Source organism: Malania oleifera, chromosome 12 (assembly GCF_029873635.1).
Source record: "Malania oleifera isolate guangnan ecotype guangnan chromosome 12, ASM2987363v1, whole genome shotgun sequence".
In the NCBI taxonomy this organism is placed as follows: domain Eukaryota; kingdom Viridiplantae; phylum Streptophyta; class Magnoliopsida; order Santalales; family Ximeniaceae; genus Malania; species Malania oleifera.
This window is the reverse complement of record NC_080428.1, coordinates 81333894-81358623: the sequence shown is the minus strand read 5'-3', so window position 1 is coordinate 81358623 and position 24730 is coordinate 81333894. Positions and strand designations below refer to the sequence as shown.

The 24730-nt window shown below is 38.9% G+C and overlaps 2 protein-coding genes across 6 annotated transcripts; one reads left to right on the top strand and one right to left on the bottom strand.

The window, feature by feature from the left end:
• The first annotated feature begins 167 nt into the window (after positions 1 to 167).
• On the top strand, positions 168 to 18147 carry LOC131144683 (protein HHL1, chloroplastic). 5 transcript variants are annotated; one of them, XM_058093470.1, is made up of 6 exons: positions 168 to 636; positions 2042 to 2179; positions 3418 to 3504; positions 3664 to 3711; positions 17516 to 17658; positions 17802 to 18147. In XM_058093470.1, the coding sequence occupies exons 1-6, from the start codon at positions 349 to 351 to the stop codon at positions 17812 to 17814; spliced, it is 717 nt and encodes a 238-aa protein (XP_057949453.1). In that variant the 5' UTR covers positions 168 to 348; the 3' UTR covers positions 17815 to 18147. The 5 variants fall into 5 exon arrangements, with proteins under 5 accessions (XP_057949453.1, XP_057949458.1, XP_057949457.1 ...); XM_058093472.1 differs by having other exon boundaries at positions 202 to 636; positions 3418 to 3501; XM_058093475.1 differs by lacking the exon at positions 2042 to 2179 and having other exon boundaries at positions 201 to 636; positions 3418 to 3501.
• LOC131144682 (tryptamine 5-hydroxylase-like) lies at positions 17969 to 23302 on the bottom strand. Its single transcript, XM_058093469.1, has 2 exons — positions 22223 to 23302; positions 17969 to 18850 (listed from the first exon to the last, which is right to left on the bottom strand). Exons 1-2 carry the CDS (start codon positions 23129 to 23131, stop codon positions 18227 to 18229), a joined length of 1533 nt encoding a protein of 510 aa, XP_057949452.1. The 5' UTR covers positions 23132 to 23302; the 3' UTR covers positions 17969 to 18226.
• Between the last annotated feature and the right edge of the window lie 1428 nt (positions 23303 to 24730).

The window sequence follows — 24730 nt, the reverse complement described above, 5'->3', positions numbered from 1 at the left end:
TACAAAACAATAAGAAAATGCACAAAGACATTCCAAGCAATAACACAAAATAATAATATTACTTCGTATTTATTAACAATAACGATGAATTAATAAACTGGGATTTGTGAAGGAGAACTGCAGAGGTGGGTCCAAATGTCAAATAGATGATTTGCCACGTGTGTGGTGGATATATCTTCTTCTGCAAATGTCCATCCACCATCGCTTCCCCTGAGAATTCCAAGAATGAGGATAAGACACCGTCGACATTTTTGGTGATCCATCTTCGTCCAACCCACCTCAAGCACCGCAGTCGCGGAGAGAACTACTGCAGTCTAGAGAGAGAGAGAGAGAGGTAAAGTGGTGGCAATGGAGGCGGGCATGTCTCTGAACGCACTGGTTCGACTACCCATGTCGAGTTCATCGAGAACGCCGCTGGAAGATGCTCCTCTGGTGAAACACTCGCTGTGCTCTTCCCGGACGATCAGTCCGACCCACAAACACAGAAAGCTGAGGAGGCAGCAGCTGTTGGTGGTGGAAGCAAAGGGCAAGCGGGGAATGCAATCGCGACAGTTCCGGCGTCCTCCCCCTCCGCCGCTGCCCAAAATCGAGGACGACGGCAATCCTCGATTCGTCATCTTCATCCGCATGGCCGACGTGCGTTTTTCCCATTCTTCTTTGTTCCCTCTTTCAAATTCTTCTCTTTTACCTCTGTTTGGTTGCTTGGAAAATTTTGGGTAGCGGTAGAAAATAGGATTTTCAATCTTACCTTTCATTGCTTTCTGATTTCTCCAAACTTAGGGTAAATTTCATGAATAGTGGAGCTTTAAATTGTTTACCGATTAACATATTACAGATTGAACTTTGCACATTATTTCAGAGACCGTGTCTGTGCTCTCCCAGCATTCTAATCCGCCATCAAAAGCACTGTGATTCTAGATTTACTTAAAAAAATCCCAATGCCTAATATTCATACGCTGATAGAAAGAGAAAACGATGTGGAAAATGAGTGTTGATTAAAACACGAGCTTGCTGCAATGGCTGACTGAGATATTAGGAAATTAGCATTTAACGGGAGGCGTTGCATAGTGGATGAGATTAAAATAATGTTTGAAGTTGTTGCAAATTTAAGTTTAGTAACTAATGTCCAAAGTTCAATCATTCATGAAATTCACCTCCTAAAGTTAATATTGGGGAAGAACTTAACCCCAAATGGGAACCAAAACTTCATAACTTTCTGGGGTAAATTTCTAATCTTGTCTTTCCCTACATTTTAATCAATGAGATTAATCTTTTAGGGTTGTTTGGATGAAGGATTTTGATGGGGAAAAGGAAAGAAAAGGTGTTAGATTACCACTTTACCTAAAAGCTTTAAGCTGTTAGGTTGTGGGTCGACAATGTATATCAAGTTTTAACACTCTCCCGCACGTGTAGCCCGATAGCACGTGAAGTGATAAACAGATGACAAATAATGTCACAGAATAAAGACGGGTGACAAGATTAGAACCCAGGACCTCCTGGTAACCAGAGCTCTGATACCATGTTAGATTACCACTTGACCTAAAAGCTTTAAGCTGTTAGGTTGTGGGTCAACAATGTATATCATCAAGCTTTAACAAAAGGAAAATAGGGAGGAAACTTATTTTTCATTATATTTTGTCTCTATAACAAATAATATTTAAAATGAGAAGTTGTTCTAATATAATTTAAAATGAAGAAAATTCATATGTTAGTGATTCATATAGTTAACATTTTATTTATTGGTTTGGAATATTTTTTATTTTCCTTCTCACTTGATATAACTAAGCATGAAATATTTTCCAACTTCCAAACGGGGCCTTAAGGTCCTCTTTTGTTTTTCTAGTTTATTGGCCTCCTTAGACTCACTCAACTCAACATGACCTTTAGGTTCTAACTATTTAATTTATTTTCAGCAGCACAAATGCTTTTGTCACATGCATAGTTTGGCAATTTGAAAGTTTCACCTGCCTAGTGACTAGTGAGATTGTAAATTGTTATGAACTCTGCTGAAAACAACTTATAATTGTTCTTGTATGCATAGATTTATCTATGGTACCCACTTAGTATTATAAGTGGGGGAACAACAGCAAAAATCATGGTAGCTGCAAAAGATAATTTTCTCGGGAAATATATCTACAAAGACACGCTTGCCAGAAATCTTGCTGCAGTTATTTACAGAGTAAGTTTTACTTTCACTGGAACCTAATTTTCTGCTGGCTTTCTATAGCATTTTGAAGTGTGCAGGTTCAACTATTGTAGGTGGTCATATCCAGTTCACTCGTAGAGTCTTTTTAAGAGGCTGAACACCACCTCTATTGGTTGAATTTAGAGAAGGATAATGCAGGGTGGGATTGGACATTGTAAATCCAATGTAACCCCAAAAATAAATAAATAAATAAGTAAATAAATAAATAAATGGGTGGAAAAGAGAAAAGCTTATCTGACCCTTTGATTCGAGTAATTTTATTTAAGAAAATTCATTGATTTAAAAAAATAAAAATAAAAGATTTAGTCAGTATTGAATGGCTTCCATCTTCTCAAACTGACCTCCTCTATGACTCAATATATTGTTGAGCAAAAATCTTTGCAAAGGCAGAATCATGTGCAATGAAGCTGTTAATCTACATTTATGGGTATGATTTTTGCATTCTAAGTTTCATTTGTTTTTATTAGAAGTTGTTTGCCCAGTGAATGAGCTGGCTGTGGAGTTGTTTGATGGGCTGTGCATTTCTCTATTGAACTACATGTTGTGTGACTTTTTTGCGCTATAATATTATTGACCTCCATCTTTGCAGCATGGAGGAACAGTGTTTTGACATTAAATTGAGTTTTATAGGTAAGGAGTTCATAAAGCTACCATTATTTTTATGTCAGCGTACCTTTAGTTGTTGTCTATATTTCTGGGTGGTAAAAAAGCTGTCATGAATTCCTGCTTTGGAATTTTAGTGTATTTCTTAGGTGTGTAAAGATGTTGAAAACTTTTGCAATCTAGATGGTTGAAACTCCTCTAACCAGGCTAATATGTGAAGCATTTTTACTTAATGGTACTAGTTGTTAACTTTTGGCAAGCCACTAATTTTATTTTATTTTTTAAAATGGTAAAAAATGAGAGGTCTTGGAGTTTCCTAGGCATTCCTTATCAGAGATGATCCCACAATTGATGCGTTAGGAAAGCCATAAAAAAAAAGGGGGTGGTGGTGGTGTTGAAGTTGGCCTTCCTTCCATGAAGTAGTGGATACCCAGGGATTCAAAGAAGTCGCATAACTTGGAATTGCTGTCCAAAGGAATAATAAAGAATAGTTCCCAAATGATGCCTTCTTGGTTTTAAGTTAGTCCTGCTATTTCATATTTAAGTACTCTTGTACTCCGTTTATCTGAATCTTACATGTCAGTGGCATGTGATCTATATGTGAACAGGATGAGAAGGAGATACAGAAGACAGCATTCAGGCAGTTCCGTGTATTGCGGTCAGCTAATGAGTTCAGATATGGATACAAACTTGTAGTAATGTTCCCATATCCTTGATTGTACAGTGTATAATATATTATGTTATCTCTTTTTCCAGTGTCCAGTGACCTGCCACACATGTATGTTTGTACATTTCAAGGCCAAGAATGGTTCTGCCGGCTTTATTTTCTAACTTTCCAGGTGCTGAACATGCAGGAAAATAACAATCTGAGAGCTGCACTTTCTACGACAGATGTTATTGAGGTGCGAACTGATTATTTGACATTAGCTATTGTGACTTGTTGAACCTCACATGAGATTGGATAGAATTAGATTGAGATAATTAAATGAACAAAAGGGCTCATTATTGATTCAATAATCTAAGAGGCACACTGATAAAAGTACGACAAAAAGGGTAGTCCAGTGCACGAAACTTCCACGTATGCGGGGTCCGGGGAAGGGGTGGACAACAATGGGTCTATAGTACCTAGCCTTTGCATTTTTGCAAGAGGCTGTTTTCACGCCTTAAACCATTGACCTTCAAGTCACACGGAGACAACCTTAAAAGTATGACAAGAAGGTCAAATATTCGAATGTGTGGAATTGAGTGAAGAAACTGAAATAAAAATTCATTGTTTGGAAGTAGCAAATTTACAATTAATTTATATGCCCATATGATATGCTCTCAGAGCCTGCTTAAGTGCTGATATAGATTCCAAGAAGTTTAACTTCCTACTGCTGCTTTATTTTTTTTCCAGTAATCATTATTTAATAAGAAAGGTATGAATTGTGCATTTTAACCGTGAAATATGTTCCATTTTCTAAACTTTTTTTTGGTAACTTGGTCCATGCACCAAATATTTGGTGGGTAGATTAGTCGATCCTTAATAAAACGTGTCATAACTGGTTGAAATATACATGTATTTAATATGTTTGTGGCTGATTAAGATATAGATCAGTAATCAAATGCACTCAAATTCATGTGAAATAATGGACATGTTAGGTGTCATTGGCCGACTATTTCACACCTTTTGTGAAAGGACGTTGCGGCGCTAGCTAAAGCACCTTTGTTTAATTAGGTAGCCTATCGTTTACCACAACTCATCCACGAAACACTTTCATTTTTATTCAATCAAATATCAGCGGAAGCAGAAAGTAATTATGAAAGCAGTGACAAGTAAGCAATAAACATTGAAACAAAGCAATTCATTACAACACCTCCGTTAACATTTTGTGTCTAGCGAGGGAGGTAAGTAGGCTAAATACGTTGACAATAGCTAATGAATTTTAGAAGATTGATGAACACTCACCCTCCCTTTAAGGAGTTTTATATGCAATTCTCACCCTGACACTAGGAAACATCAAAGTGACTAAGGAGTCATACTGCCTTATTTGGCATAGGGAGAAACAATTACTAGAAAATAAACTTACACTAATATTTACATGATGGAAACCTATCCCAAACGCACGAGACAAGTGATCACAGGTAAGCATAATGCCCTGAACAATCTTGACTCGTGACGCTCCCCCACTTACACAATCGACATCCTCGTAGAATTTTTTTTTTTTCAACTAAACGAGGGCGACGCCTCCAATTATTTATTGATACACCCTCACTTTTGACAGAGGAATACCGTGATTACATGACAAGCATCGGGAGATTACAGATAAAAAAGACATTAAAGGCCTCCCAAAAACAATACCAACAACCAATAAAAATAGAACTACAAATCCAAAAAAAGCTAAATAAGAAACAAATCTAAACAGACCTAGTAAAAAAAATAAAATAAAATAAAATAAACTAAAATAAAAAAATCTAAACTAACTAAACAAAAATCGAGAGGATGAACTAATGACGAAGGGAATGAGATCCAACCTATCCATCCAAAGGATACTTTTCAGAGAACGTGGTAAAAGATGTTGTTCTTCGTAGATGACATTATTTCCCATTTCTCCTTCTCTAGCGAGAAATTCAGCTGCACTATTGTCTTTCCTATATTGATGAATCACCATGAAATTCACTCCTTCTAGTTTCGCCACAAGGTCCTCCCAAAAATCCCAAATATACCACAAGGTACATCCTTGTAGACTTTGATGTTAGGTACACTTCTACTTTGTCCACAAACAGTTGCATATCTTCCATAGAATTCTAACTGATTTTTTCATCACCAAGGTCTTTCCACTTCACTAAGAACTCCCACCACTTCTTCCTTGAGAATATAAACTCTCTGTCTACAAGGATATCTTCAACTTCACTTCTGTCAGTTTGCACTGTCTTGAACTTTGCTTTGTTTGACTGACTTCTGCTTGGATTGTCGGTGTCGGCGTTGAACGGCTTGAGGCAGCTGACTTGAAACACAAGATGCACTTTCATCCAAGTCGGAGGGTTAATTCTATAAGATGTCTTCCCGATTTTGGCCAAGTTGGGGACTGGTCCTTTCATATTTGCGAAGTAGTATCCTATCTCGTCCTCGTGGTGACCTGATCTGTCACGATTGAGCTTAACAAGCACCAAGTCACCTACGTTTAAGTGATGCCCTGATCTGCCCACTTCTTCATTCGCTTAGAATTTTTTCCAGGTAGGCTCAGGCAATCTCATACTCAGCATTCTGGCTCCATTCTATGGTGAAGGTGTACGCCCTAAGACTCTTTTCTCTGTACGGCTCATCCACAGTGTGAGGTAACAGCGGCTACTGGCCTGTAACAAGCTCAAAAGGGCTCTTATTGGTTGTTGAGCTCCCACATCCAGTAGTTACACCCAATTATTCTGGTTGGTGTTGATAAAGTGGCGCAAGTACTCTTCTAGTAGTCCATTGAATCTCTCTTTATGTCCATTTGTCTGTGGGTGATAACTCGAAGAGATGTCAAGATGTGAGCGGAGGGTTCTAAAAAGTTATGTCCAGAAGTTGCTGGTGAATTGTGAGTCTCGGTCACTAATAATGTCTTGGGAAACACCCCAATACTTCACAATATTTGTAAAAAACAATTGTGTCGTCTCCTTTGCTGAACAGTACTTTGGTGCAGGTATAAACGTACCATACTTCAAAAACCTATCTATAATCACAAATATAGACCTTGCATCTCCCACTTTGATCTGAGTTGGCTGGTGATGAAGTCTAGTGAGACACTTTACCACGGTTTGGATGGTACTAGTAGGGGCTCCAGTAGCCCTGCAATCTTCCTCCACTCCACCTTGTTTTGTTGGAAAGTGAGACAAGTTCGGGTATAATCAACCACATCATCACGCATGTGCGGTCAATAATACCTTTGCTTCAATAAAGCCAAAGTGTGCTGCCATCCTGGATGTTCGACCCACATGGTATCATGACACTCTCTCAACAATGTCTTCCTTAGATCGCCAGCTCGCGGCACAAAGAGTTAGTTACCATGGGTCATCAGTAATCCGTTTTCCATCCAGAATTGACGTGCTTTCCTCTTTTCAGTTAGCTTCATGAGGTTCTGCGCAATTGGGTCTTTGGCTAAGTTCTCTTTGATGCGCTCCCACATCATCGTGGTAACAATACTCATAGTCAGGTGTGCTACCATCTGCAAGGCCGCCAGCTTGACCTTCCTACTCAGTGCATCCGCGACTCGGTTTGTGCTCAAAGGAGAAATCAAATTCTGCCAAAAATTCTTGCCATCGGCCCTGCTTGGGTGTCAACTTCGACTGTGTGAAGAAATGGCTAACTCTCGAGTTATCAGTTTTCACCTCAAACCTTGACCCAAGTAAGTAATGCCTCCACACGCGGAGACAATGTATCACCTCTAGCATCTCCTTCTCTTGAGCTGTGTACTTTCTCGCTCTGCTTCACTAAGCTTACGGCTCTCGTACGTAACAGGATGCCCCTCCTGTAACAAGACTCCTCCAAGGGCGAAGTCTGATGCATCTGTTTGCACCTCGAAGGATTGCATGACACATTTGGAAGAGCAAGTACTGGATCTCTTATCATGGCATCCTTCAAGTCATCAAAGGCTCCTTGACACTTCTCAGTTCTCGGTCCAATTCCACCCGTGACCCTTCTTCCGTAGTTCTGTCATAGTAGTCGTTCTCCGCAAATACCCCTCTATGAACTTCCTATAATAGTTGGCAATGCCAAGAAAGGAACGCAACTCCTTCACTCTCATTGGGATCTTCCATTCTTGAATCGCCCTTACCTTCTCCATATCCATCCAGATATGACCTTGCTCAATCACATAACCAAGGAATTTGATGCTCCGTTGAGCGAAAGAGTGCTTCTCTTTTTTCATCAAGGTACAGAATGTTGCAGGCGCATTCATCAACCCGAATGGCATCACCAAAAATTCATACGCCCCATACCGCATCACATAAGTGGTCTTCGGCTCATCTCCATCAGCAATCCTTACCTAATAGTAGCTTGACCTCAAGTCAAGTTTAGTGAAGTACTTGACATGAATCAACTGATTTTAACAGATCGGCAATCAACGAAATAAGATACTTGTTGCGCACTGTCACCTTGTTGAGTGCGCAGTAGTCTACACACATCCGCATGCTCCCATCATGTTTCCTTTGAAACAACACCGGTGCCTCGAATGGTGCTTTAGAAGGGTGGACATATCTCACTTCCAACAATTCATCAAGTTGCTTTTTCATCTCTACTAGCTCTGGAGGCACCATCCAATATGGCCCCTTAGCATGTGATTTCACTCTTGGCAACAACTCGATCTCATGCTCCACACCCTATCGTGGAGGCAAGTTATGAGACAGTTTATCCGGCATCACCTCCTTGTACTCATCCAACACTGCTTGGATGGTCGTAGGCACCAGCTCTTGGCCTACTTCTTCATCTACCACCACCATGGCTTGATATGCCTGCTTACCCTTTCTCAACCCCTTCTTGAGTTGCAAGGTTGAAAGGAGCTTCCCATCGTCTCCTTTTGTCTCAACGACTTGCACCATGCAAGGGTGATCTCCCATCAGACATAGGGAACCAAGAAGGCATCAATACTACCTTCGTTCCCCTCAGGAATTTCATTCCCAAAATGACTTGAAAGTTATTCAATGGCACCACTGTGAAATTCGCATGACCTGCCCACTACCCAAACTTCACAGTCACTTGCTTGGCTTCTCCCAGAGTAGGCTGGGCTACAAAATTTTTTGTTTTCATGCGTCCTATATCCTTCTCCAAGAATAAGTTGAGTCTCCATGCTTCTGGTTGCAAAAAAGAATTATGTGTAGCCCCGGCATCCTCCATAGCGTGGGTACTCTTCCCATTGATCCTCAAGTCCACAAACGTCAGTCCTTTTGGTTGTGCAACTTTCGGTGCTTTCGCCACTTTTCCAATGCGTTCACCCGCTGCATTGCACCCTCCTTGGGGTATCCTCCTCTTCTCCGTCACTTTCCACTACCTACTCTGCAGTGGAAGATTGTAAGGCATTAATTGCTTTGTGAGGGCACTCAAAAACCCTATGAAGGCCTCGACACAAGTAACATGAAATTTTGCTCTTTCCATTGGGTGTGTTAAGCCCTTGAGATGATGAAGCTTATTTTGAAGTTGATGCTTTATAGTCGGCTCCCCCACTTTTGGGTTTGCCCTTCTTGAAAGACTTTTCATTGTTTCCCCCTACACCAAACTCTTTGGACGAAGCGGTGGTATCACTAGCGTGTAGTCAATCAAGCATTCCGCTGTAGCTTGTGCAGCAAACAAGTCTTGAACTCTTTGCCTATGAAGCTCTGTTCTTGCCCACGGTTTCAACCCCTCAAGAAAATAGAACAAATTGTCCTTCTCCGACATGTCTCTGATATTCAACATCAAAGCAGAAAATTGTTTCACGTATTCCTTGATTGACCCAGTATGCTTGAGGTCTCTCAGTTTTTTCCTAGCATTGTACTCAAAATTCTTAGGAAAGAATTGAGCCTTGAGCTCTCTCTTCAAGTCTGCCCAACAATCCACAACACAACGTCCATAGCAAGAACCATCAGATTCATCTTTGCATCCAGATAAGCTATCCGAGATTGCAATGTTTCCATAGTATGGTGAAAGTTCTCTGCCATTTCACCTATCGAACTTGCTTGATGCTTTTGTGATTCCATTACTTCATCAACAAGTCCCCTCAGTTGGGCCATCTCTGTGGCCACATTGTTGGCTATCGTCTCAGCTCGTGCTTCCCGCACACTGATTCTCTCAACATTGGTTGGTGCCATGGTCATTTACCAAAGTTTTCCCAATCCCACAATGAAGGCAACTGAATTCACGTGGCAATTAATTTAGCTTTGATACCAGGTGTCACGGGCCAACCATTTCACACCTTTTATGAAAGGACCATGCGACGCTAGTTAAAGCACTCTTGTTTAACTATCTAGTCTATCGTTTACCCAAATTCATCCACGAAACACTTTCATTATCATTCAATCAAATATTAGTGGAAGCAGAAAGCAATTATGAAAGCAATGGCAAGTAAGCAATAAACATTGAAGCAACGCAATTCATTAACAATACCTTTGTTAACATTGTGTGTCTAGCGAGGGAGGCAAGTAGGCTAAACATGTTTGACAATAGCTAGTGAGTTTTACAAGATTGATGAACACTCATCCTCCTCCCCTTAAAGAGCTTTATGTGCAATTCTCATCCTGGTACTAGGAAACATCATAGTGACCGAGGAGTTATACTGTCTTATTTGGCATAAGGTGAAAAAACTATTAAAAAATGAACCTACACTAGTATTTACATGATATAAACCCATCTCAAACGCACGAGACAAGTGGTCACATGCAAGCATAATGCCCTGAAGTAGCTTGGCTCGTGACGGTGTACGGAATTAACACGAAATTCCCAAATCTTGCGAGAAACAAAATAGAGAGAAACACATACCAAAGAAAAATCAATCACACGCACAAGACAACATTTACGTGGTTCGACAATTTTGCCTACGTCCACGGAGTTGTAGGGATTTCACTATTATCAGGAAAAAAATACAGAGAGTGTGTCGTACAATATTTTTTATTGCTCTCTCTCTCTAACTGTGACGGCCACACCTAACCCTAATCACCATAATAGCGAATTAATATTCTCTTTTTTTTGGTAAAAGAGGGCTGCACCTCCTTTTTTAATTTTATTAATAACCCTCACTTATGGCGGAGGAATACCGTGGAAATAAAAAGACACTTGGGGCTTACATAATAACCAAATAAAAAACACCCCGTGCATCAAACCAAACAAAAGAAGAAAACAAACCTTTACCAATACCAAAAGGAAACCAACTAAACATACCTCATATAAGCCATACCAATCTTATCCAATCTATATAAACCTTTGATAACTCTAGGAAGTTGACTACTACTTGTAAACAAACTATTCCTCCATATAGCACCTTGTCGAGCCAACACATCTGCCACTTTATTCCCTTCTCTATAGAAATGATTTATAGAAAAATCTACTCCCTCCAATACACCAATAAGTTGCTCCCAAAAATCCCACAAATACCATAAAGAGCATTTATTGAATTTTATCCAATTTACTACAATATTCGAATCACATTTAATGTCAATACTGGTATGACCCAATTGTTTGCAAAACTTTATTCCTTCCATCACTGCTCTCAATTCTGCTTCATTATTAGAATAAGTACCAAAATATTTTGAAAAACCAAAAATAAAAGAACCTGTACAGTCTCTAAGGATGCTACCACCACCCGCCGGCCCTGGGTTCACCAAGCTGCTCCCATCCAAATTTAGTTTCAACCTCCCTTATATCGGTTTTAGCCATCTCACAACTGGCATAACTTTATTCTTTTTATTCACAATTAACACCTCCAGATTTCGCAAAATCCGAACATCAGCATCATTTAAATGAGCCATAACTGTCATGTTCTCACTCAAAACCCCCACCCAATTCTTAATGGACAGCCACACATCTGTACTACTCTCTAATTTTTTCTCCATTCTAGCCACGCATTTTCTTCTCCACAACCTCCAAATTACTAGACAAGGAATCAAACCCATCAATGTTCCCAATTGAGAGTTTCTAGAAGCCCTATTAAACCACATTTGGACTCTTTCTTTCAAGTTTTGGTGCCTAAGGAATAGTATACCTACCTCCACCGAAACCTTCCTCCATACATCAGTAGCAAGATCTCCCTTATTCAAAACATGCTCCACATCTTCTGATTGTCTCATCTCACAACAATCACATGTCGAAGCAAGTGATATCCCCACCCTTCTCACCTTTTTATCAACGCTTAAGTATTCAAAAGCAGCCTTCGCCTTCCACATACAGATAACAATTTTCTTCGGTAACTATTTGTTCCAAACCTATTTTGCCCAATCAAACTTTGGAGCTCTAACTCTGATAGCATCTCATGCTGACTTTGTATTAAAGCAACCATTCTTTTCCAGGGGCCATAGCAAGATATTCGAAGAGTTTCTAAGTTTCCCAACTCTTTCTATCACTTCTTCCACTTTATTAAAACCCAGAATCCTTTGCAAAATTTCCACATCCTACACATTATTAATAACCAAATCTTTTAATATGATATGTGAATGTGAACTATCTAGAAATTCTGAAAACAAAGGTCCTGAATTTAGAAACTGATCATACCACAATTTTACATCTCCTTCTCTAGCCTTTCACTTAGATTTACTTAACAACTCGGACATACACTGCAGAATTTTCCTCCAAAAAGAAGAATCCGATCCATGTGGCCTGCAAAGAGCAATATGCCCTCCTTTAACATATTTAGCTTTAAAAAATCTAGCCCATAAAGAATTTTGTGTTAATACCTCCCAACCAAACTTCATAAACAACAACTGTTGCACTTCCGAAATGTCTCTTACTCCTATGCCCCCCTCCTTCACAGGAACACACAATTTCTTCCAAGCCCTTCATTTCATTTTTTCTTTCCCATCCTTAAATCCCTAGAAAAAAGAGGCAAACATACCTTGTATCTTTTTTATCACAAGTTTCGGGGCATTTAGAACAGCTAACAGATGCAGTGATACACTCGAAAGCACATGTCTCGACAAAACTAGACAACCTCCTTGAGACAACAGTCTACTTTTCCAGCCCTAAATTTTCATATTGATTTTTTGAATTAAACGGTTAAAATGATAGCCCTTCAATTTACCATCCTTGATCGGCACTCTCAGATACGTAAAAGGAAATTTACCTTCAATAAAATCAGTATCTTGTAGAATTTCTCCCTTCCTCTGAGCACCCAACTTCTTTGAGAAAAAAATAGTGGATTTATCTTTATTCACCCTTTGGCCAATCTAGCTTTCATACTCCTTGATCACCTCCATTAACTGACTAACAGATTTTTTACTAGCATTAGCAAAAATCACAACATCATCAATGTACATTAAATGCGATATAATAGGTGCACTAGTCAGATGCGCAAACGGTAAAATCCGTTTCTCAGTCATCTTCTTTTGAATTAATCTAGAAAGAACTTCTTCCATGATGATGAAAATATACAGGGACAACGGATCCCCCTGCCTCAAACCCCTTTTTCACTTGAAGAAACCCCTGTAAGTGTCATGCATCATAACAGAAAACCATGAAGTAGAAATATAATTCTGAATCAACTTACAAAAACAATCTGGAAAACCAAGAGCATGAAAAATTTGATCTACCACCTGCCACTCCACTCGATCATACGCTTTGTTCATGTCAAGTTTTAGCATTATATTACCTCCTCTCACCCGCCTATGTAATAATTTTGTCATCTCTTGAGCAAGCATTATATTTTCAAAAATACTCATCCCTTTCACAAATGCATCTTGCTCAAGAGAAATTAAATCATCCATCACTAACGATAGCTTGCCAATAAGGATTTTGGAGAATATTTTATAGATTACGTTACAAAGGCTTATCGAGAAAAATTTGTCAAAAGACTGAGGATCCTTTACTTTTGGAATAAGAACTATATAAGAGGAACAAAAATACCGAGATAACATATCACCTTTGAAAATCGCCCTTACCGCTTCCATCACATCATTTTTAATAATCTTCCAACAGGTAAGACAAAAAGAAGACCCAAAACCATCCGGTCTTGGGCTACTGTCCACAGAAATAGAAGAAGTAGCTGCATATACCTCCTCTTCTGTCGGTTCTTCCTTCAGCTGTCTTATAGAATCCTTAGAAACTACCGATTGGATAATAATGTCCAGATTTGGCCTTTGCACTGAAATATTTTGCCCTAAGAATTGTTCAAAATAATTCACAACCTCATCATGAACCATCTGCATATTTCCCAACATCGAACCATCAGGAAGTACCATTGATTTCACACAAGAGTTACGCCTTCTTTGCGCAATCACCGCATGAAAGAACTTTGAATTTTGGTTACCATCAGTTAGCCATTTCTTCTTTGCTTGCTGCGCCAGCCTTGTCTCTTCCCTTCTATACCAGACCTCCAATTCAGCCTTAGAAACAATGAACTCTTATTCAAATGATTCTGAGTACTCTGTCTGTAGAACATTCTCATATTTTTCCGCCATTTCCTCCAACTCTTGTATGATATCACCAACATGACCAAAAGTTTGTTTATTCCACACCCTAAGCCTTTGTTTTAGCCTTTTTAATTTACCAACCAATTTTCTAAACCCTGAATCGGCCACTATATGTTCTTTCCAAGATGAGTCAACCATTTTCAAAAAATTCCCATGCGACGTTCACATGTTCTGAAATCTAAAAGGCGCTGACCCATACCTCTCCATACTCGCACCCATCTGTAGTATGATAGGAGAATGATCTGAGGTATTTCTTTTTAGCAATGATGCCTTAGCTTTACCGTATTTTACAGAAAAAACATTATTAATCAGCACCCTGTCAAATTTCGCCCAACTTCTCGTCAATCCTTGATGACCATTACACTAGGAAAATTGACTACCTTCAAATATGAGATTCAATAATCCACATTTATTAATACAACCATTGAATTCAGCCATAGACGAACCCAAGCAAGGTTGACCTCCTACCTTTTCCTCATCTGACCGAATTATATTAAAATCTCCTATAACAACCCAAGCCACATCAAAACTCAACATCCCCTGAAGTTGTTCCCATAATTCTCTTATCTCAATATGATAACATTTAGCATATACAAAGGTAAAAAACAAAGAGCCTTTATCCTCTGTTAACAAAACTGTCAAATATTGATTTGACGCACCTACCCATTCAACATGAACATCATCTTTCCAAAACAGCCAAATCTTCCCACCTTTCTCTACATTAGAACAAAAATTAGTAAATTGCAAATACACCGTCTACCTTCGTAACTTCTCCATATCTTGAAAAGGTTCAGAAACAATCAAAATCGAAACCTTCTGATTTTTCACAATTTGTTTCAATCTTCTCTTCGATGTGCCCAACCCTCTTATATTCCAAAACATAACTTTATCAATCATAACTTCAATTTTTGGGGTACTGCCTTAGCCCTCTTAGACTTTCTCACTTGCCCATCTTCTTTATTTCTTCCTTCTGATACACCCACTGACACATTAGTTGGATCAGAGCAATATTCTTTTTGAGCATCAATGCAAACATCCATATCTTTCTCAGATAACACATCATAATTATCCCTACACACCACACCCTCCTCTTCCCCCTCTCTCTCATCCTCCTCCTCCATCAGAACCTCCTCCCCATCCTTATCATTTTCAATTTCGCCCCACTCCTTATCGAAAACTCTGATTTCCTGGGCAGTCCTAGAACAACACCTCAGTTCTACCTACACCCTTAACACCCTTGTCTTTTGATCTTGAAAACATTCGACTTTCTCTCCACTATTCTTCTCTACCAAGTTCACTTCATCCACTTTATGTGTACTCACATTATTAACCTCATTCACAACTTATTTATTTTTTTCATTCACATTCAAAGGACCGCTTACATCTTCATTCTTTTTCTCCTCCACCCTCTGATCCTAAATTCTCAAAACATGACCTTCCTCTTCTACTATCACATTTTCTTTTCTACCCACTTCTTTCCAAACTATCTCATCTCTCTCCTTCCTCATAACTACCTTCCTTTTATCCTTAGGCTTTACTCCAAACCGGCATACCACATCAATGTGACCTTGCTTACAACATTTATTAAAATAGAAACCCCTTTTCTCGTATATTACCCTTTGCTAACTCTGCTTTTGTCCTACCACCAACGGAAAACCATCCACAGGATCCTTCTGCAAATCCACTTCAACACTCAATCTTGCACCAGTGGCTCGTGTTCTATACAATGTGGCATTATCCGTACCAAAAAATCTACCAAATCTAGTGGCAAAACTCTGTAAACAGTCTAGTCTATATAAATGTAAAGGCAAATTTGGTAAGAAAATCCACTATGGTGCGATCGATGGCTCATTGTTGACATCAAAATTCACAGATCAGTTAAATAGCCGAAATTGGCACCCTGCCACCCATCTTCTTTCTCGTGCCCAGGCATGAATGTAGTTCTTTTCATTTACTAAATGTAACAAAACATGATAGTTGTCTATAAAACTTATCATTGGAATTTCAGAAAGACCCTAAGATTGGATAATATGCCTCTGAAGGACATCGATAAACAGCCTTGCAGAAAGAAATTTAAGCACCAAAGCAAACTTCAGATCCTCAGCAGTCTTTTTCATCTCCATATGCGAGAAAACAAAACTTAATTCCCCATTAATCAGTTCTAACTTCCTCAAAGGGATTTTGAATTTCGAAGATAGAATTGGCCTCTTCAATGCTTCCGCAAACGATTTTCCTCCAGCGAAACCTTACCCCTTTCCGACCATATCATCCCTTGAACCACTCCTCGCAACTTGTGAACTACCGTCGGCACCGCCCCTCAACCCTCCGGTAACAGCTACCAGAGGCGGCGCGGCCATGTCTAGCGGCTACCTGTTTTCAATATTGTTAAAAAACCAAACTTTTTATGGAGAGTAAATTGAACCTGAGTTTCGATGGCGATTGCAAACTCCTTGGTGTGCGGTGTCACCCAAGCTTCTCGGTAGTTCACAGTAAAGAAGACGCCGTTGGCTATGTCGTCGCCATCACCGTAAAACTATGTTGTCGTCGCAGGTTCGTTGTCGTCGTCGCTATTGCAGGTTCGCTGTCGCAGTCTTCGTCGTCGCCGACACTGGTACCCTAACCCTCCTTTGCGAATAAACTTGAGAGAAGAAGAAACTCAAGAGTTTCCCGGAAGTTCACAGAACGAAGACGCCGTGGACGGCTTCGTCGTTGCTGCCACATGTTCGCTCGTCGTCATCGTCGCCGTAGCAGTCGCCACTTCGTAACCCTCCTTCGCGAGAGCTTCCCGGCGGCACTGAACAGACGCCATCACGAGAGCTTCCTGGCGGTTCACAGAAACGCCGTCGTTCCTACGTCGTCTTCCCGTCACCGTCGCAGTCATCGCCGTCACCGTCACCGTCGCAGCTTCGTCGTCGACATCACCGTCGCAATCGCGGCTACGACGTTGCCGACGTTGGCTAACCCAGTGCAACCCTTTGCCGCTAACAACGAATTAATATCCTACGCACAGCAATGGGCTACAAAACAGGCTCAAAAATTTTTCCTGGGGGCGTAAAATCTCTTATTAAAAACCACGCAGCATTAATTCGGGTCAGGTCATCATCTGGATCAACACAACTAGGCTCCACAAAGCCCAACAAATGGCGTTGATTGTACGAATATCCAAATATTTTTTTATTTATTTTTTGATAATTCAATTTCTTTTTTCTTTCCTTTATTGAACTCTTGATTCACCGAGCTGACACTCGGCACATAAATTTCTGCACTTCTAATCTGGTAGGACAGATTATGTATAGTCAGCTATACTAGATAGTGCTAAAAATTAGTTATTTTTGTGTAGCTATACTAGAGTCTCTGGAAATAATTGGAAGGGGCAGGCAAATGAGCAGGTGGGGGGCAGTGGCCAAATCGCCCTCTCATTTGTTTACTCATGTTTGGATAATTTCTTTTCCTTATGTGATATTATAAACGATATCCGAGTAGTAACCTTGATATGCTTGTGGTCGGCATATTTTTTTGCATGTGTTTTGTTTTCTTTTGCATGTGTTATGTTTGGGATATTACTGAAGGCCTCTCTCTCAATTTGTTTTGCCTGTTCAGCTTCCAACACAAGGTGAGCTTAAAACAGTGTTTGATAAAGTGAAAGACTTCTTTGGGGATGCCAAAGAATCTTTTGGGAAGATGACAGCCCTAAACTCAACTACAACTGAGGAAACGGTGGAAAGTTCCAAAGAAAAAACTGAGTGAGTTTCTTGGATTCAACCGTATGCACTCATGATTCTGATTTCTCAATCAGAGTTATGGATTTATGAGGTGTGCCTTTGTAGTCCTTCTTGTCACAATAAATTCTGTAAGTTTTAAAGTTGTGTAATCTTTCATTTGCCAGGGTTAAAGGCTGAAGGTGAAGAAGACGTCTGCTTGACAAGATCCATTTGTTCATTTGTTTCTTCTGTGAAATCGAAAGCCACACAAACACACTACCAAGCTTGGAGGGTAAGGTAGCATATGCAAAAGTTCTGCTCGGTTTTGTTCATAGATGTGTGTTCATTAAACAAAATTTTAATCTCATAGCATTTACATCCAGAGGCAATTTAGGATTTTTCTTGTATATCCTCCTTTCAAATATTTCAAATCAGAGTTCTTAATTGTTGGAATTTGAGAATTTTACCATGTATTGGCATGAAGCACACATGGCAACTCTGGTAGGTATATATAAGTTCCAAATTCATAAACTTGATTGAAAGCTATTAGTACAGAACAGATCAACATATAAAGACACAGAAGCTCAGGAAAACACCGTGAAGCACCATATCACTTGAACTCGTGGCCTTTGTAGGCAGTTGGGATGAGAACGAGAGCAGTTTTCTTTCTTGTAGCTAGCCCAAAAATTTCACTCTTGTCCACATCACTGGCTCTAACCCCAGTTGGTAATGCCCAATCAAAATGGTACAAGAGCCTAGCAAGTGCAATTTCAACAGTTGCTAGTCCAAAGGATGAACCAGGGCAGCCTCTTCTTCCCCCCCCAAATGGTAGAAACCTGAAATCTTGACCCTTAACATCAATGTTATTCTCACTGAACCTCTCAGGATTGAACAATAGAGGATTATCCCAAGACTCTGGATCCCTCCCTATAGCATAAGCATTGATTAGAACTCGAGTCCTCGCTGGTATTTCGTACACATCAAGAGTGCATTTCTCCATGGATTCGCGAGGAACCAGCAGAGGAGCTGGTGGGTGAAGCCTCAGTGTTTCCTTTATCACAGCTTTCATGTAATGCAGGTGTTGGAGAAGGGTCTCATCGAGTCTCCCTTCTTGGCAACCCATCTTTCTGACTTCTTCTTGCGCTCTCTGCATTGCTTTTGGGTGTGTGATGAGTTCAGTCATTGCCCATTCAAGTGTTGCTGATGTTGTGTCAGTCCCAGCAACAAACATGTCCTGTGATGAGGAATGCGTGTTCAAGATTCAGGGTATTGGGATCGAGAAATGATACAGAAACAACCTTTTTAATGGATATAATGAGGCAAGAAGAGATCTAACTGTGCAAATTTGTTTTTGGTGAAACTAAAAACATGGAGCTAAAGATAATTAGGATGCAGAGACAAAAGTAAGTACTTATTTCGAAAAAAGAAACACTTTTCCAAATTACTCTTCTCAAAGAAATTATATATTTTTGAATAAATAATTATCTGAAAAAGTATTATTTACTAGATAAGTTTTTTTTTTTTTTAAATTACTTTTTTATAAGTGGTTTTAAATGATTCCGAAAGCCTCCATTAGCTTTTCTTCCCCTTCTTTTCTCTCCTCTGCCAAGCATGAAATAGTGTTTCATCCTTCCCTTTTTCCTTCAAAACTAGTTTCTTTCTTTACTTTTTTCCTGCAACCAAACAAAGTGTGCTCAGGGCCGCTGAGCCCCTTAATCGGGCCATTGATTGTCACCATAGATAAGTTGAATTCTCGGCATTGTGACAGAGTACGCTTTCACTTACGTATCCCACAATGACGAGTATCAATTATTGATCACAGAAAAAGTAAACATGATAAGATATCAATCAATTATTCATAGAAAAAAAGAAGAAGAAAAGTATTTAGTTGCGTTAAGAATGTCTATTTCTATTTTTATTAAATAAGGATAATAACATAAATTTTTCATAACTTACTAAGATTGTGTATTATAATTTATTATTTCCTATTTTCATGAAAAAAATATTTATTTCCATCTTATTTCGTGATTAATTTTTGACTTATTATATTCTTATTTACACTGTCATCTTATTTCAATAATTTCTTAAAATAAACATTTCATGAAGTAGACGAAATCATCATCGATATGTAGGGGTGGTAAAACGGGTTGAAATTCAATGGGTGATTCATGACTCGTGCATTTAAATTGGGATTGAGTTTAATACAAGTTGATCCGTTTATAAATGAGTGAACTCGGATTCGACCCTTTTATTAAACGAGTTAGATGGATTTGAGTTGGGTCACTCGCCAAATAACTCGTTTATCCCTTATTTTTTTAAAAAATAAATATGTTTTTTTTTAAATATTATTTTATATAAAATATTTAAAAAATATAAAAATAATTAAATTATATTTTTTTAAATAGACGAGAGTTTGAGAGTGCATAGTTGTCACCTACTAATAAACGAGTTAAAGAGAAACTAAATCCATTTAATCTCGATTCATTTATGATCTGTGTCATCCTACTAAAATTCATAAGGATGGGTAAGTTGACCAAATTAAGTGAGAGAATCATAGTAAGAGCCCACTAAATAGTATCTCAACCACTACCAACGTAGTTGTATTTATTAACGACACGCAACATGTAACGGCACATGACACATGACACAGGCGCGACTGGAACATTTTTACAGCACCGTCGCTTTCAAAGCAGCCTTAATAGCAGTGTTTATCAACTTTCATGAATTTTGACATTAATTGATTTTGACTTTAGTAGTTTTTTGAAACTTGTGCCCCCTTACTATTTTTCTTGGTTTGTATTATTAAAAGTTGATTGATTTGGTAATAGTCTGCGACAAGAATGTTTTTTAAAATAATATTTTTTAAGATATAGATTATTTGTTGTTCACCGTGTGTTTAACTTAATATGATAATATTAAATATAAACGTAGGATTATTTTACCGATAACACGTAGTAAATTATGTACAAAATAATGAATAAATAATTAAGGATATATAGTAGGTAGGCGTAATATTTGTGAGAGTTAAAAAATATGAAGGTTGCACATATATTTTTTGAACCTTACTTAAGAAACAGTTGTGAGGAACTGTTCTTTCATTTAAAACATGTTTGACTTACATCAAATCATACAATGGTACACTAATGCTATAATACATTATGGACTGTGACTACCATAGTAGTGAAACATGATGGGCCCCGCCCGCAACATTTAGTCAGATTCTGTCTAGAAGTATTTTTCCCAAATTGCTTCTCTTAAGAAATTAAATAAAAATATTATTCTAGAAAAAAAAAGTATTTATCTAAAAAATTAGTTTTTAGTAATTTCAAACTATATTTAAATAAATACATTTTATAAATAGTTTCGATTCCTTAAGTAGATAATTTGACCCTCTATAAGCATTTATAGCGTGAAATTATGAACAATTTTAATAGAAGAAACACCATACCCATTACACAGCTTCTGTATTAATAAATTCTAAATCTTATGTACAAGAATAATTACGATGAAGTAAAATTGTTTTACTTTGCAATATGGGAAATGAATTAATCATATAAGTTTGCGTGTATGTATGGATATATACCTTCATATATATATATATATATATATATATATATATATATAAATGGGTAATGAATGAATGGGAAGTGCGTGAATGGATAGGAGACGACTACGTCACTTCTCGCACCTACTGCACAGTGCTCTACAACTAGATAGCTTGGTGCTCGGCCGACGAGTTGGTGTCTTATATTTAAAGAATTATTTAATTCTGTGTAGGATAGCTAGCTCTTAACTCTGCTCTCCATCCTCCACCTCCCTCCCCTCCTCTTCACCAATTCACTCTACTACAACTACGTACGTACTTACTCCTCCTACCCTAATATTATTCCTAGCTCCATATTTCTCTTTCTATACTAATCAATTCTCTCCACCTGTTGGGTGCGATGGGAAATAATGGAACCTCTACCAGTTGGCAGCTGCTACAATTTCTGTACGAAATGTCAGAGAGAGTTAAAAGGATATACACGAATTTGTCTCTCTATGTCATCTGTATACTTCTGTGCTAAATATGGATGTAATAAATTGACTCTACTCTTTATATGCGGATGTTAATGAGTGATTTCTAAAAAATAAGTACACGGATACCTCAAAAAAAAAAAAAGTTACACTTTCTAAATAATTTCTTGAGGGAAATAGAGAGAAACTGGAGTACCTCCCTGTTTTGAATTCATAATTAAATAAAATTAATAATATGCATTTGCATGCATGGCAAGTGGCAACAACGCCAGCCGCCGTATTTGACTTCCATTTTCAATTTCTTCTCATTTTTCTTCTTCATTTTTTTTTTTAATTATATATATATATCATGCATGCTGTCGGAAGCATGCCCTCGACTTCTACTACATTACCCGGTTGAATAATTATTCATGCATGCGTATGCTGATCTATTCACTCCTCCTTAACCCATTAAATTTCTTAATCTCTCCATCAAAAAAAAATTAACACCTCCCCGCCCCCCCCCCCCCCCATTTAAAAAAAAAAAAAAAAAGAGGCTTCATTATAGAGAGAGAGAGAGAGAGAGAGAGGGAGGGAGAGAAGTGTGTACCAGAACAAGGGCTTTAAGATTATCGTCGGTGATGGGCACCTCCAGGTCGTCTCTACTTTGCACCCTGAGCAGAACGTCTACGAAATCTTCCCGTCCCCTTTCACTACTCTTTCCTTCTCCATTAACGTGTTCCTCTATTATCTCATCACAAACCCTTCTAAGCTCCTCCAAATTCTTACTCAACCTCCTCCTACACCCGCTCACCCAGTTCACCCACTCCCACTCCGGGTAAAAATCCCCAGCGCAGAACCCCGCAAACAGCACCTGCGCCTCCGTTAGCACCCCCACCAGCGACCCCTTTCCTCCTCCTCCTTCTCCGCCGAACCTCCTCCCGAACGCCACCCTGCACAGCACGTCGTTCGCCACCCTAAACACCATCCTGCTCACGTCCACTTCCCCCCCGCACCCCGCCCCCACGCCGGCGACCAGCCGATTCACCTCTTCCTCCCGGACCACCTCGAACGAGCCGACCCGTTTCTGACTCAGCAACTCAGTCACGCATATCTTGCGGGCTTGCCGCCAGTACGGGCCGTAGCGGGAGAAGGTGACGTCGGAGCACCCGAAGGAGAGGTACTGGGCGGCGAGGAGCTGCGGGCGGTCGGAGAAGACGTGGTCGTGCGTTTTGAGGACGTCGCGGGCAAGGGCGGCGGAGGAGATCACCACGGCGGGGACTCGGCCGAGTTGCATGGAGAAGATGGGGCCCAGTTTGAGGGCAAGGTTGGAGAGGGCGTGGTGGGGCATGTCGGTGAGGAGGTGGAGGTGGCCGATGAGGGGAAGTCGTGGAGGAGAGGGAAGAGTCGTGGCGGAGGGCGGCGAGCGGGGCCGGAGCTTGTGGCGGAGGAGGTAGACGGTGAAGGTGGCTAGGAGGAGAGAGGAGAGGGAGAGGGTTCGGAGGGCAAATTCGTCCATTTATTTTAGGTTTTTTGGGATTCGGACGTACGGAGGCGAAACTGGTGTGTTGGGCAGAGGGAGTGAGCAGGCATTGAATTTAAGGGGCGGGGGTCCTTGTGTAATTACAATAATGCCCTTCATTTTTTTTCCATTTTTATTTTTTTAAATTATATGAAATCTGATTTAAGTAGACAATCGAATACAATAATTCTTCAACTGAAAAAAATGTTACTAGTACTCGCGGATTAAATTAAAAAATTAATTTAACTTTAAATAATAATTTTAAATAATATTCTTATTGTAACAATATGATAATATAACATTTAAGATATTTATATATTGAATAATTAAAATTTTTTAATATTATTGCTTAGGTTAAAAAAAATCACCTTCATAAAGTTTTACAAATTATAATGACTTTTCTTAGGTTTTGTTTTGAATTCGAAAAGTATTAGAAAAAGAAAAGAAAAATATTTAAAAAATTAAGTTTTTAGTTATCAAGAAAGTGGAAAGAAAATATTAAAAAAATACTAAATCTATGAACTTTTTATTGATTTTATACATCATTAATATTCATTTTTTCTTAATTTCTAAATATAAATTTTTATAATATTTAATAGGTAAGGAAAATACAAAGGAAATTGAGTTTCCTCCTTATTCTACTTTCCTTAATTTCTCCAACTAAATTCCTTAATCCAAACGGATCCTTAAGGTTTCAGTTGCAATGTCCCATAAAAGGGTTCGGAATGACAAGAAATAATAATATTGAAAACTTGATGGAGTCGTCACTAACCTATTATTTACTTCGGTGCGGTTAGATCACCTAATTACTACTCATTCATTAGTCTCTAGATTATTCCTAAGTTAAGGAACCAGTAGTCTTAGTCTGTTTTCTCTAGATTTGGGATCGGGAGTTCAGTTATGCAAGGAGAAGGTATCAGCACCCCTTACACACTCGTTCTAGAAATGGTACCTAATTAATCATAAATTATCCCTAAATTGAATCTAATGGTCTTTAATTAACTCCTTTATAATAAACAATTAAATAAATTGTTAGTTTTGGTGTATTCCCAAGAAGGGGAGTGAATTGGAATTTAAAAATTTTAACTCTTAGGTTCAACTAATCCAACAATAGTATATCTCAACCTAGGGTCTTTCTAGCATATACCAATTGTGCAGATGAAAATAATATATAGAAAATAAATCATGCGCAGCATTCACAATATAACATACACGTGTAGAAAATAAATTTCATAAATGTAAATTGCACACACGATATATCGTGTTATCGAGGTTCGGTCAATACTGCCTACATCCCCGCTTCTAGCTCGTAAGCCCGAAGATTCCACTAATGCTCACTTAACAGGTGGAGTAACACCATTTATAATCAGGTCAATTAACGGGGTTGACTTCATTCTATAAACGGACCTTACCAGGATGGTGCATAACTTTCCTAATCGGGTTTAAGTCAATCCGGGACTATTCAATAGAGCTATTCTCTCTCTTTAGACCCGTGTCTGAAATACAAAAAATTTAACCGACAATTTGCGTACACGTAAAATGCTTCTTACACTAAACAAATATGTATCAATAAGCTCAACTGAATAATGCACTCAT